General features: G+C 34.2%; 1 protein-coding gene across 1 annotated transcript in view; it reads right to left on the reverse strand.

Annotated features, from left to right (window-relative positions):
* Positions 1–15592, reverse strand: part of LOC144974024 (cadherin-87A-like) — a 154295-nt gene that overhangs the window by 44255 nt on the left and 94448 nt on the right. The window contains exons 15-26 of the mRNA XM_078916914.1: positions 14353–14514; positions 13163–13327; positions 12748–12812; positions 10751–10988; positions 9003–9248; positions 8251–8323; positions 6905–7140; positions 6109–6327; positions 4387–4522; positions 3795–3998; positions 2850–3166; positions 1980–2218 (exon numbers count right to left, since the gene is read on the reverse strand). Of these exons, the coding sequence (XP_078773040.1) occupies positions 1980–2218; positions 2850–3166; positions 3795–3998; positions 4387–4522; positions 6109–6327; positions 6905–7140; positions 8251–8323; positions 9003–9248; positions 10751–10988; positions 12748–12812; positions 13163–13327; positions 14353–14514 (2300 nt within the window). The remainder of the gene's footprint in view (positions 1–1979; positions 2219–2849; positions 3167–3794; positions 3999–4386; positions 4523–6108; positions 6328–6904; positions 7141–8250; positions 8324–9002; positions 9249–10750; positions 10989–12747; positions 12813–13162; positions 13328–14352; positions 14515–15592) is intronic.

Consider the following 15592-nt stretch of genomic DNA (forward strand, 5'->3'; position numbering starts at 1 on the left):
CAAACATATATTTTGTTTTTGTTTTCTGTTTTTCTTTAGTCTTTGTTAACGTATGTATGTGTGTATGTGTGTGCATGGGCATGGATGTGTGTTTCCTCTTTTATGCGACTGAATTGTAAAGCATGACATTGAATCCCTGATGTGTTTATCAGAATAATCGGCAGACTAATTCTTATTACCACTCCCATCACTGTTTCATGTCCACTCCCATCACTGTTTCATGTCCACTCCCATCACTGTTTCATTGTTGTATATCAAGGATTTCGAAATTGGATCAGATTAGACACAGTATACACATGACATCAGATTAGACACAGTATACACATGACATCAGATTAGACTCAGTATACACATGACATCATATTAGACACTGTATACACATGACATCAGATTAGACACAGTATACACATGACATCAGATTAGACACAGTATACACATGACATCAGATTAGACTCAGTATACACATGACATAAGATTAGACACAGTATACACATGACATCAGATTAGACACAGTATACACATGACATCAGATTAGACACAGTATACACATGACATCAGATTAGACACAGTATACACATGACATCATATTAGACACAGTATACACATGACATCAGATTAGACGCAGTATACACATGACATCAGATTAGACACAGTATACACATGACATCAGATTAGACTCAGTATACACATGACATCATATTAGACACAGTATACACATGACATCAGATTAGACACAGTATACACATGACATCAAATTAGACACAGTATACACATGACATCAGATTAGACACAGTATACACATGACATCAGATTAGACACAGTATACACATGACATCAGATTAGACACAGTATACACATGACATCAGATTAGACACAGTGTACACATGACATCAGATTAGACACAGTATACACATGACATCAAATTAGACACAGTATACACATGACATAAGATTAGACACAGTATACACATGACATCAGATTAGACACAGTATACACTTGACATCAGATTAGACACAGTATACACATGACAGCAGATTAGACCGAACACATGACATCAGATTTAACACGTATGATACATCAGATTAGACACAGTATACACATGACATCAGATTAGACACAGTATACACATGCATCAGATGACCCGTATCACATCATATGACACAGTATACACATGACATCAGATTAGACACAGTATACACATGACATCAGATTAGACACAGTATACACATGACATCAGATTAGACACAGTATACACATGACATCAAATTAGACACAGTATACACATGACATCAGATTAGACACAGTATACACATGACATCAAATTAGACACAGTATACACATGACATCAGATTAGACACAGTATACACATGACATCAAATTAGACACAGTATACACATGCATCAGATTAGACACAGTATACACATGACATCAGATTAGACACAGTATACACATGACATAGATTAGACACAGTATACACATGACATCAGATTAGACACAGTATACACATGACATCAGATTAGACACAGTATACACATGACATCAGATTAGACACAGTATACACATGACATCAGATTAGACACAGTATACACATGACATCAATTAGATACAGTATACACATGGCATCAGATTAGACACAGTATACACATGACATCAGATTAGACACAGTATACACATGACATAAGATTAGACACAGTATACACATGACATCAGATTAGACACAGTATACACATGACATCAGATTAGACACAGTATACACATGACATCAGATTAGACACAGTATACACATGACATCAGATTAGACACAGTATACACATGACATCAGATTAGACCAGTATACACATGACACAGATTAGACACAGTATACACATGACATCAATTAGACACAGTATACACATGACAGCAATAATACGTTACACATGACTCATATTAGGCACAGTACAATACTCATAATTCCCTGTGTCCAAATGAGTCAACCTGACCTAGCTGTACAGCACAAGATAAGGTCCTTTGTGTACGTTTCTGGAAAACTTGGAAATTCTGGGGAAACTGAAGTGAATACCGGCGCGTTGTCATCTACATCAAGTATTATGAAAGTAATTGGGCTAGATCTTGTACTCTCGCTTTCATCTCGATTATTCCTTGAGTCGTAAGCTTCCACCTCGAGTCGATAACGGTCTTTTTCTTCACGATCAAGTGCTTTGGCTACAAAAATCTCACCCTGAAAGTAAAAGAAATGTGCATGTTTAACTTTTTATAAGGTGAAACAAATATTTTGAATTTATTACTGTACTCTCACAAGAGCCGAGAGTCAAATGATCAAAATATTAAACTGTCTTGATAGTGATCTTTATAGGGAATGAGATTAGTGGAAGAGTAGCGTCCCTTGATTGGACGTCACCGGTGGAGAAGTTATTAGAGAGAGAACGTCAATATGGTTTTGCACATGCGTCTCTCGTCCTCAAATCCGGTGAAACCACGCGGTTAGTTAAATAGTTTCTCAGTGAATTTTAAGTTTTATCGAACCGCGTGTTTAATTCTAAACATTTTTTTCTCTCACCCCGATAACATTATATTTTAAAGCTTGATATTATTTTTCATTCTTTAATTCTTTTTCATAATTAGTGAAATCTCCTTATCCAAAGGAAAGATATCCTCAGTTGAAAGATATATTTTGTTTTATTTTGTGGGAATGAGATCAGCTGATAGTAAAAAATATTGCACAATTTGGAATATGTGCTAAATTGCATGTCCTTTGTTTAAAAATAATTTTCTCCTATCTTTTTCAATAATATTTCTTTTCTGAATTTTTGTTTATTTGTTATACAGATGAAAGATTTTAAATTTCTTACAGTGTTTTCGTTGATGACAAATTTCCCATCTTCAATGTCCGTCCCTTTTAAGGCGTAGTAAACTTTTCCAAAATCCCCTTTGTCTTTATCAGTTGCTGTCAATTTGGTTACTAGACGTCCAACATCCACATCTTCAGAGACATATATGTTGGTGTCATGATTTTTGAAAATAGGTTTGTTGTCATTGGCATCCAGTACGAGAACTTTGACTGTTGCAGTGGAAGTCTGGGTAGTGGTGCCGACATTCTTGGCAATCACTTCAAACTCTACATTCTCATTGGTTTCTCTGTCAAGCTTGCCAGATAGACGGATGGTACCTTTAAAGAAGAGAGAGGAATAAGAAAAACATATCACCCTATTGCAACCTTTACTTAAAAGACAGATATTTGCTGTGTTTATTTTGATAATTTTTTTTAAATTATCAAAATAAAATAATAAATAAATCTAATCTAATATAATTTATATATATATTTAAAATAACTATAACTATAACTACATGGGAACAGATGTTAAATCTCCTGTGATGATGAATTTCAAACATTTTGTAAATGAGAGATTGCACTTCAAATAATGCAAATATAATAAGGATATATGTTGATCAAAAGTAGAGAAAGTCATAGTGTATAACGTAACTATAATGATAAAGCAATATAGGAGAACGTAAAAAGTCCTACCAAGCTTGTACTGTTTAATCTGATTTGAAAATTTAATGGCTGAGGGAAGGTGGGAGGGCGGAGAGGAGGGGAAAACGAAATAAATGGAGAGGTAGGTAGTTAGGTATATAAATAAATAAATAGATAGATAGATAGATAGATAGATAGATAGATAGATAAAAAGATGGAGATAGAGAGATAGATAGAGAGAGAGAGAGAGAGAGAGAGAGAGAGAGAGAGGGAGAGAGAGAGAGAGAGAGAGAGAGAGAGAGAGAGAATCAGAAAACCTTACCATCGTTGCTGATGGAAAATGCATCAACAGTGGTCTGTCCAATACTGTATGAAACAGTTTGATCTTCATCTGCGTCTCTGGTTGTGACCTGCAGCACGATAGACTGAAGACCGTCCGTTTCGGAGACATTAACATGATATACATCAGAGGGAATGAATGTTGGTGGATTGTCATTGCTGTCCTGTAGTATGATGGTCACAGAACCTGCAGAGTTGGTAAGTGTCATAGCGATTAAAATGCTATATTCATTTTTGTTTATTACTTTTTACTAATTCCAAGATAAAACGTCAGAATCAGACTTTTGTCAGCTTTGTCATCTATTTCTATACTCAACATGATCAATGTCACAGGCCATCATTTTTATTAGTTTTATTATCTCTTAGTGTTCTAGTTAGGCAAATTTTATTTTGTTTCATTTTCTTGCATTTCTCCATTCATATAATTTTTATTATGAGTTTACCTTTTCGGTCCTTATTTTATAAACTTCATTTTCATTTGTTGGTCCTGATTCCTATTTACAGGTCATTATGCAGACTTTCGTTCAGTATTATATATCAAATGTCTACTTAAAGGTTAAAATAATCTTCACAACCTGTAGCCGTTTGGTCCCCAACTTCAGCATTCTTATCCTCTACCACAACAGTGATGACAATTCTCTCAGCTGTCTCTCTATCGGGAGGATTGTTGACAGTTAAACTGCCAGTGTTTGGGTTAAGTTTGAAGTAATCCTGCCAATGAAAATGAGACATGCGTGTCAATTAATTTCAAATGATATACTGACAACCCCCACCCCCTTCAAATGATAAATAAATATAAACAATATAAAAAATAAAAAACAAACTTGAGTTTTCACAAAGCATAATATGTATGAAATGTGCTCAAAGCGCTTTACATTTAAAAATGTATATAAACGATTATATAAAAGTCAACTATTACCTTAATTGTGTTTAAACTTTGGGACATTTAATCTTCAATCGTTAAATTCCAATGTAAGAAAAGACCAACTTGTGGGATCACTTGGAGATGAGGAAGATATCCAGAGAAGAAAACAATTCTCTACAATTGCTCTTAACAACTTACAGCAAATATGGATAAGAAAGGACAAAATCAAAATAGCAACAAAGATCAAGCTCTGTAACTCTCTTGTCAAATCTGTCCTCATTTACAACTGAGGAACATGGGCTTTTACTCGGAACGAAGAAGAAAAACTCGACACATTACATTGAAAACAACTAAGAATACTGTTTAACATCCGCTATCCTACAAAAATGACAAACAAATCACTCTATAAAAAGGCAATGAAACGCCATTCTCAACCCAAATATTATAAACACGATGGAGTCTATTTGGACACATACTTAGAAGAGACAACAATATTCCATCAAACAAAGCCATGAAAGCATACTTCACACAATCAGGTCAAAACAAAACAAATATCGAGGCGGACCAACCACACACATTCACATAATATTAAACAGAGACTTGAAGCGCCTCAAAAACCATCAAAAGCTAAGGTAGAAAGATCTTGCAGACCTTCAGTCACTTGCAAATGACAGAGACCAATGGAAGAAATTAGTCAATAGTATTAGAGAAGCTGCAGAGACATCCCAGACAGTTGATTAGGAGTCGGACAGCAATAAGTCATTAAGTCAGTGTTTAATCGTTTTACAGGGTTAAACACATCAAATGATAAATAAGTCAGAAACACTGATTACTTCTATGATGTATAATATCAACTACACTTTACTTTCATTCATTTGCTCACATTGTTCATATGGAATTAAATACTATTTTGCATTGACAATTTTACCTAATTCAACACATAAGATGACAAATATTACAGTAGTTACATCGATCATGATCTATCACGCCCAAAGCACATCACATTTCTTCACTTTCTCAATCGTATGGAACCAAATGCTCGTACAACAGATACAAGTTGCTTGGCTTGATGACTTCTATTTAATAATACCAGTTACAATATTTGCCTTTCCTTAAAAATTGGCACTTCTCCACATTAAAGTCAAGGAAGTAACAGTAATCATTTAAAGCTTTGCAGAAATAAAGAGAGTCCATCTCTGTATTTTTCTATTACACGAAACTGATGGTAGCAATTCATAAATAGGGGAAAACAATCTAATGAATTGTGATATCGAACACAGATAAAATATTTTGTCAGTCCAATGCTTAACTATTTGAGCTCCCGGGCACCCAGCTATGCCTCTAGAAATTTCCAAATTATTCCCTGTTTTGCAATTGCAATTCATTATATTTCATTTGAATAATTAAGCAAATTAAAGAAATAATTTGATACCTTTATTCCAAGAGCATCAACATCAAGAGAAACATCCGTTTTGTCGCCATTATACGCTGCAATATCCGTGATAGAGTATACTAAATCACTATTCAGATCAGTATCCCTTGCTTTAAAAGTAAAGACAACTCTTCCTTTCTTTGCATTCTCAATTAATTCTACAGGCCCAGGAATGGAGTCAAATTCAGGTTTTTCATCATTGACATCAGTCAGCCGGACCTGCAACATTGATTTTATAAAAAAAAGCGTTGATTGCCATTTGTTATAGTGCATCATTTTTCCTCATATTGCATTTGGGTCACTGAAAATAAAGGGATGACTTTCAAAACCCGCTGAGGGACACCTAAATACAAAATGAGTTAATATTAAAAGTCAGGTCCTTAAAAACACTTAATTAAAAGTTATGTATAAATACTTCAGATACAAAGAAAAGTTCAGAGTAAAATTTGTAGGTTTAATCTTTGTTATGACAAATTAGCACAAGTAGAAAACGGTCAATATATTTCTAGGTTATAGATTAAAATCAAGCAACCAAAAATAAAATAAAACTATTTTAAAAATAAGATATCCGCGTCATTGATCAAGGGTCTATTGATTTTATCCCCGTTGCATTCTTCACATAAATGTAGTTATACAAATGATTTAATAAATGGAAAAGAGAAGAAAAGAGAAAAATCTTCAAAGTTTGTGTTATTAGATTTTAAATCATTACATACACAGGATAATTTAGGAATAAGAAAATGGCCTTCAATAGGAAAAGAGGAAATGTGAAATGAAATCAAATGTAGATAAAAACCTTGAGAATGCAATCTCCTGTTTGGGGAGGCGTCCCTCTGTCAACTGCGGATATCGTCAAAGTGTATTCTTCTAAGGTTTCCCTGTCCAAAACGGCTTTTTTCACCACGGTGACTTCCCCTGTCTCAAAGTTAATTCTGAATTTGTCAAAAGCACCATTCTCGATTCTGTAAATGAATTGGTTGTTGGGACTAGTGCCATCCAGGTCTCTGGCTTTCACTGTATAAACCATGAGTCCTGCAAGAGACAAATATAGTATAAAATATCAGAAATTCTGGGGTTTTTATGTCATGCAATTGTATTAACTCTTTCCTAACCAAGCTTTTTCAGTATTATCCCAAAATGGTAGGCTAACCCAGCGGAAAAAAAAATTGATTTTTTAAAACTCAAACAAGCTCTCTACAAAACAACTTTATGTTCTTATTTATCAAACAAGGATCAGTCTTCAAATTTTGTAATGTACAAAATAAATCTGAATAAGAAAAATGTACATTGTGTCGTAACAAATGTGACAATTTTGCTGTAGGTGGTAAGGATAGGGTTAATCTTTGAAGGGCCGGTTAAGAATAATAAAGTGAATAGAATCTAGAGATACTGGGAACTGATGAATTACAACAACAAAAACACACATTGACAGCTAGTCTTTAATTAGGTACTATAAATAATTGAATTATTTTCTTTAGAAATTTACTTTAACAAAAAAATGTTTAATTTATAATAGTTCAAGTGATCGATTTAGTTCAAATAATGAAAACGATAGATAATTATTGTTAAATAATTGATTTCGGTACATGTTCATATTTAGGTGAGGAGGGCCTGATGGCTAGATTTCCGGTCTGTCTATGCTAGGTCTAGAGGAGTTGCACAATGAATTACCCCCCGTGGCTCAGTGTGGCTTATACTACCTCTTTTTCATGGTTGACATCCTCCTGGTTGATTTTATTTCTTGATTTAAAAATAATAATATAAAAACTGTCCTAAGATTGATATAGCAAAGGGCCGAGGGACAATCTTATCGTCCCAGAACTATTTCTATCTTATTTGTTAGCAATTGGCTTTTGCTAAGATGTGGTCATCAGAACATTTAATATACAGATTTGTATATTTTCATGTATGAGCTGGCACTCTCACCCCACCCATCCCCCCAAGTAGGAATTTCAATCTGGTTTATGAAATGTTTGATGGATAAACTGAATTTTTTTTGGGTAATGCTATTTGATGAGGGTTTAACTAGAGAAACACATAATGCATTAATTACCCTCTACAAATTATCTAATACACAAAAGCGAAAGCAAATTATGATAAGTCCTTTTGAGAATAGTTAAATACTTGATAAAAACGACATACCTTCTTTGGAGTTTTCAGGAATACTTGTGATATATTCTGCCTTTTCGAATTCTGGAGCAAAGTCGTTGATGTCCTACATAATTTTGATGTGGAGAAAAATTACGGATAGTTATAAAACTTGATATAGATTAAGAATGGATAACATAAAAGAATATTTAATCCAAAAAAAAAAAAAAAAAGACTGACAAACATGTTTATTTTGTTTAATGGAAATGACAATAGAAGATTCTGAGGATTCTATAATCCGTCTTAAAACATGTATAGCATTACAACTGCCACTTATTCTTGAAAGATTTATGTTATTTTGTCTTGTGGCATAAAACTAGCTTTCGGATCGGACAGTTCAGGGTTCGAGCCTCACTTGGCGCATAGTTGAGTCCTAGAAAAAGGCTCTTTACTCACATTCTCTTGCTGTACTCAGGTGTAAAACAAGTACCTGGTGATTAACAGCGTTGTCCTTGTCGGAAAAAAAAATTGCAATAAAGTTTAACAGGCGCCATATCCCATTCTACATTTTACTTGTGGCTGTTGGACAGGGACTCTTTGTAAAGCATTTTGAGCATGTTTAGTGGATATTGCGTTTTCTAAAAGCTCAAGATTTTTTGGGGGCTTTTTTCAAAGCTCAAGAAAAGAAAACATCACAATGTATAACAACAAGAGACATTGCCATAAATTAGTAAAAGAACAGAGGAAATGTCAGTCTAGAATAAATTTCAAACTCATTATATTTCATATAGTTAAATAGTCCTTACCTCTACAATCACATTAACTGTCACGACTGAAGACTGTACGGGGTCTCCATTATCATAGGCCTCCACCTCCAGAGCAAGTTTTCCATTCAAATTAGGATCAAGTTTCTCGAAGTCTAGGGGCTGGGTCAGGGTGATTACACCACTTCTTTTGTGGATACTGAAGTTAGTTGCAAGACCAGCGGGAGCATTGTTAATTCTGTAGTAGAGAAAACTGTTGATTGTCCCCTCCTGGTCATCGTCAGTTGCCTTGTCAAGATAAAAATATAAGAATGTGACCAACTGGCTCGAAGTTGTACAAGATAGGGATGCATTTTATGCTGAATATCTAATGTAGTTAAAAATCTCAGAATTACACAATTTTAGCTTATTACATTTCACCAAATAACATTTATGCCTTGTTAGACAAGTGATATTTGTATCACTAAATTTAATACTTAATACTAATAATTCTGTTTTGTGCCACTTGTTCATCACAACATAAATCAGTTTTCAGGCGATGTGTCACAATTAAAAAAATTCGGAGTCCATACATCGTGAACTGAGTACCTTATGAGTCATAGTTAAGTCATAGTTAACCCCCTCCTTACCAATTATAGGAAAATCTTCCCATTCGTTACGATACAACCAACATTTTTATTATTCAAATTTCCTTTGTACATCATAAAATTTAAAGAAAACGAACAGTTTGCTGTAGAGAATGTTTTTCTACAGAAATTATTTATCCCAAGAACTTACTGCTATTGTGTTTGAGTGATAAAAAAATATATTTTTGTGTTAGTTGGGTGTGAAGTTTTGGGGAAAATCCTGAAAATGGCTGGTAAGGAGAGATTAAAGAAGAACTTTAACCAGTCAATTGCCATACTCTGGAAGAACAAATATTTAAAAACTGGGCTCTCCGTCAATATTTGAAGGACGAGTTTTCTGGCCAAATTTTGAAATACGTCGTGTCCTTAGAGAGAACTGGTTAATGAGCGGTGTTCAACCTCAATGCATGCCTATTCTTTAATTTTGTTTTATCTGTAGATATTTAGAACTCTCTCTCTCTCTCTCTCTCTCTCTCTCTCTCTCTCTCTCTCCACGCCTGTTCAAGAACTGCGAGTAATGTCAACATCTTTAAAATCAAAATTGACAAGGAATCAAATCACTTTACTTAAGTTTGAATTTGATGAGTAATGTATGATTATATTATATAAGTATCTTGTATTATATACCATATTAAAGTATGTCAATTGGAATCAATAGTCTGATGTCATGTCCGCCCAGCAAGGTTCTAAACAAAGGAAATCGGTACTTTTTATTCTTCATGCTGGCTAGGACTTTTTCACATGTCATGTGTTCAGGATGTATAAAAGTCAAAACAACATCAAATTTATAATGATTTTCTCCTCTGGGTACACTTTTATGCTCGTCGGAGAAGTATTTCATAAGGGTGTCCGCCATTGTACCGATAATTTAGAACCAGTTACTAAGTTACTATGCGTCATTACAAGGAAAGTGACGTCACGACTGTTGAAGCCTATTACTTCGTGCTGGGACAGAGCACCAAAGGTAGTGTATTCTACTGTATAACAAGATAAAATTTAGTAATCACGTGAACGGTTTGCATCATTGCATAAAAAGTGTACGACTAAAACATAAACGTTTTTAGCTGATGAACTTAGAAAGTGTAAGTATATATCCTATCTAATGAATGTGCAATTCATCAACAAAGGCACAAAATATAACTTTCATCTCAATGTCATTCTTACCTCGACCTTCAATGTTCTCAGGAATTGTGCAGCCCCTTCTGGTACAATTCCTTCGTAGTCTGTCCTCCTGAATATTGGCTTGTTGTCATTTTCATCCAGAATAGTAACAGTGACTTCCACAGGAGTTCTAAGACCCCCTCCATCTTTTGCCTCTACTGTCATATAATACTTTGCGTTGGTCTCTCTGTCAATATTACCAGTTACTCTTAATTCACCCGTTTCTTTATCAATCGTGAATCTGAAAACAAAAATTAATTCAGTGATTTACAGCGAGTTCTAAGATCGTCCATCTTTGAGCAAAATTCGATTGCAACTTCTCCTTAATAATGGTAATATTTTTGTAATGTTTATATTTTATTTGTACTCAGAATTGAAAAAAAAGGTCTCATAAAAATAACTAATTAGGATATAATTCCAAATTAATAAAGAAATGAAAAGATGCATAAGAACTTGAGGTGTGATTTCAGGGCCTAGAGAAAATATTGTAGAATAGTTTATAATGTGTCGAGAAGCCTGGTGTTAGCTAAAGGGAAAATCTGAATATAAAGCTCCATCTCATTTATTTCACAAGTTAAAAAAAACTCACTCAGGATAAAATGCTGATTTATTTATCGTGTAGTTCATCAAAATACAAATAAAATTCTTCTTCTTCTTCTTCTTCTTCTTCTTCTTCTTCTTCTTCTTCTTCTTCTTCTTCTTTGTCTCCCATTTGTTAAATGTTCACACCATTATGGCACACAAAACATCATGTTTTAAAAAAAAGTAGTCCTTCAAGCCCAATAGATCCATGGAACCAGAGTTTATTCCGGTTTCTATAGTGTGAAACGGACAATTGCTTGCTATCCTTTGGATAGGACACTAGTCAGATCCAACAGACCCAGCTACCCAATCACTGCTGGGTGGACAGGGGGGTCAGAAAAAAAAATCTCGATTGCATCCGGGATCGATCTTGGTCCCTTTGCATGTGAAGCGAGTGCTCTACCAACTGAGTTATCGGGGCCTCCAAAACATCCAGGTTTAGAAGAGACAAAACAACAAAAAAATGTTCTAGAATGCTACAGAATTTAGTAATATCTGTTTTGCAAAATACGTCAAATTGTTTTGAATGCGACTCTCAATAGACAAAATAACCAAACATCAACAACACCCATTCCCCCCCCCCCCCCCCTCGCGAAAAAAAGAACACACACATACACACACACACACACACACACACACACACACCAAAAAGCCAGTTAAGGGGCGGTTTGGGTCTAATTATTAGGAAAATCCTTCGAAAAATTGATTTTGAGATTTTGGTGGAAATTGATATTTTATTACCCTAGAAATAATATAATTGAAGTCCAAATTCTTAAAGTAGACTATAAAGGCGTGAAAAACACAGTCGAAAATTGTACAGATAGTAAGAAAAGTGTGAAAAACGGGAAGCTGTTTTGCTATTTTCTCAAAATGTCATATTTCTAATGGTATGGGATACTGTGTCAAACGTTTCTCTGAATCTATTCAATGAAATTGTCTATAAATTTCCACAGTTATCACAGAGATAATATATTGTGTCACCATAGAGAGATTTTTTTGGATAAGATATGTGCATTTTGAATGATAATCCTAATTCTGAATTTTTAACATCAATTTTGTCATAACATTTTGATTCTCAACTTTGTAATGTTCTAATAAAAATCCCATAAGCTAAAGCCGTAAAATCTGTCTATGGTGACACACTATAGTACAATGTTGACAAGAGGGAAGAAAATGGAGGTCATTCCTTCATTAGTTTTTGTGGAACGTTTGCCACAAGATTGTTATATTTTTTGATGTCAGACCCCCAAATCAGGTCGCAAAATGGGTATCAACACAAATAATTAAAATTTTTCACCATAAATGTTGTTTTTCACCTATAATGACGATACAGAATGATTAAAATCGCCCAATATTGGTAATTAAATTTTTTTTTTTGAAAAGACCCAAACCGCCCCTTAAAACATAGTCTCTCTTACCCTCCGTTTCCACCTCGTAGAGAGTATTCAATTTTGCCAAACTTGCCCGAGTCTTTGTCCTCTGCCTTAAATCATAAAGGAATGTTTGAAATATGAGGGAAGATGCAAATTATTTATACAATCAATTATCTTAATTAGGTCAACGGTTAGAAGAGTGAAATGTTATAATGGTTCTTCTCCTGACATCTCTGATGATGATGATGGTGATGATGATGATGGTGATGATGATGATGATGATGATGATGATGATGGTGGTGGTGGTTGTGGTGGTGGTGGTTGTGGTGGTGGTGATGGTGATTTTGGTCATAATTTTGATGATGCTGGTGATGATAATGATGATGATGATGATGATGATGATGATGATGATGATGATGATGATAATGATGATGGTATAGAATATTATGATGCTCTATACCTTAAAGCTTCCTACTGGGGTACCAGGGAATTTATTTTCTCCGACGTCAAGAGCGAAGTTTGCCTGACTGAACACTGGGGCATTATCGTTCATGTCTTTGATATCAATTGTGACTGTTGCTGTACTAGATTTCTTTTCTTTGGTATCTTTCTCTCGAGCAATGACCTGTATTATAGACATTACACACACACACACACACACACACGCACATATATATAAATATATATATATATATATATAATATATATATATATATATATATATATATATATATATATATATATATATATATATATATATATATATGGACACTCACACTTATTCGCCAAGACGATCGGATGCTGATCTCGCATCTTTTCCATTGAAGATTGTGCAACTACGGATTTATCGTCAACTGAAGAGATGTGAGACCAGCATCGAAACGATTGTCTTGGTGAAAGAATGTGAGTGTCCTTATTTATCTTACATGCTCTAATTAATATAATAGAGCACACTAGGATCCACAAGTACCCACCAATACTCATGAATATATATATATATATATATATATATATATAATATATATATATATATATATATATATATAGTTTTTAAATGGTAAGAATGCCGTTTTCAGACAGTATAAACTGTTTTTCTTGTAATGAACGATACTGTTGTTATAAATCAGCTAGTTCTCAAATCTCGAATAAAACATTTTGAACAGATTATAAAGATCTTTTCTTGGTGTGAAATATCGTACATAAATATATTAGTCTATATAAAAATGCTATTTTATAACAATGATTTTTTTTACATATGTTTGATGTGAATAATGAGTAAATTGAGTAATCATCTAGATATAACAATCTAGCCTTGAAATGTATTTAATCAATATAAAATAAAGCTTAATGGATCATTTATTTTTTTCAATTCTTAGAAACAAAACAAAAGATATGCAAATTTATTTAGATTCAAATTTCTGATTGGTCCGACGTGCACTTATTTGCAGGACTATTATCCTAATTCTTTATGGGCTCGTAGTTGTAATGGGAATCATAAAAAAATGACGCAAAATAGTGTCCATTACAACAATGTTAAACTAGGCCCATAAGTGGGTTCGGATGTCAAACCTGCATATATGTACACATCGGAATGACCCCTTTGGCAGTGAACCAAGCAGTATAATTCTAAGCGGTTTTGAAAACTCGTACCTCAAACACAATTCTCTGGTTTTTCTCGTAATCTAGAATAGCTGAATTGTTGACACGAATGAGAATGGATGCCTCTGAGTAAACTTCCTGTGGCAGTGGAGCAAAGTCGGTGTAAGGCTGCCCGTCCTTTTGGAGCGTCAGTTCAAAATGACTGTTCAAGCTCTGTGTATGGATTAAATAAGATAGATGTGTTGAACAATAGCAAACTTTAATTGAATTTGTGTTTCTGTTAAAGTTAAAGTACGTAGCTCAAAAACACAGCATTTTAAACACAATCAATACATTTTTGAGTTTGTCAACTTTGTGGCAAATAGCCTTGAACTCTCCTTTAATCCTCTCCTTACCAGCCGTTTTCAGAATTTTCCCAAAAACTTCACACCCACCCAACACAAAAACAAATATTTCTTACTCAAAAAGAAAAGCAACAAGCGTATTCTACACATAATATTGTTCGATAATATGAACCCTATGACAGAATATCAATTTTTTTTTTATAGCGATAGCAAAAAGAAAAGAAATGAAATCTGGATGAGAAAAGTGATGGTTGAATCGTAACAAATGTGATGATTTTCCAATAGATGGTAAAGGAGAGGGTTAAACGTTAAGGAGATCGGTTGCACCAGCATATGAATTCAAAAAACTTCTGCATAATCTCAAGTGTTTAGCAGTAAGACTTGTGAAATCAAATGTCTTATTCATTTCATTTTAAAAATTAATTTGAGGGGGGGGGGGGGGGGGGGGGGGGGGGGGGGGGGGGGGAGAGCGGGTTTAACAAAAATTAATCTAGGCGGTGGGCAAGAAGCAAATAGGGTATTTTAGTAGGGGGAATTAGGCTAAAACCGTGCAAATTCGGGTTGAAAGCATGAAAATTTGCATACAGGTTGCTAAGACCCATAGAAAAAACATCTGATATAGAACCACTCTGGCAATCAATCATAACGTATAGGTTTAAGGCCTTAGATTTTACCTATTACAGCTATATTAAACAAGGGAAATAACTGCGTAAAAATATATTTTCTTCATATTCATTGTATTAGGGAAAATTAGGCTAAAAACCGTGCACATTGGGGTTGAAATCCTGAAAATTGGCATATAGGTAGGTAAGACCCGTATAAATAACACCTGATATAGAACCACTCTGGCAATCTATCATAACAGTGCGTTTTTAACACTTTTATTTTTTCCTATATAGCATTACTTATCCGAGGAAATAACCACGACAATACAATGTGCGTTCTAA

The sequence above is a fragment of the Berghia stephanieae genome, chromosome 5 (assembly GCF_034508935.2).
Source record: "Berghia stephanieae isolate SIO BIC M18660-M18661 chromosome 5, UCSD_Bste_1.3, whole genome shotgun sequence".
Classification (NCBI taxonomy): Eukaryota; Metazoa; Mollusca; class Gastropoda; order Nudibranchia; family Aeolidiidae; genus Berghia; species Berghia stephanieae.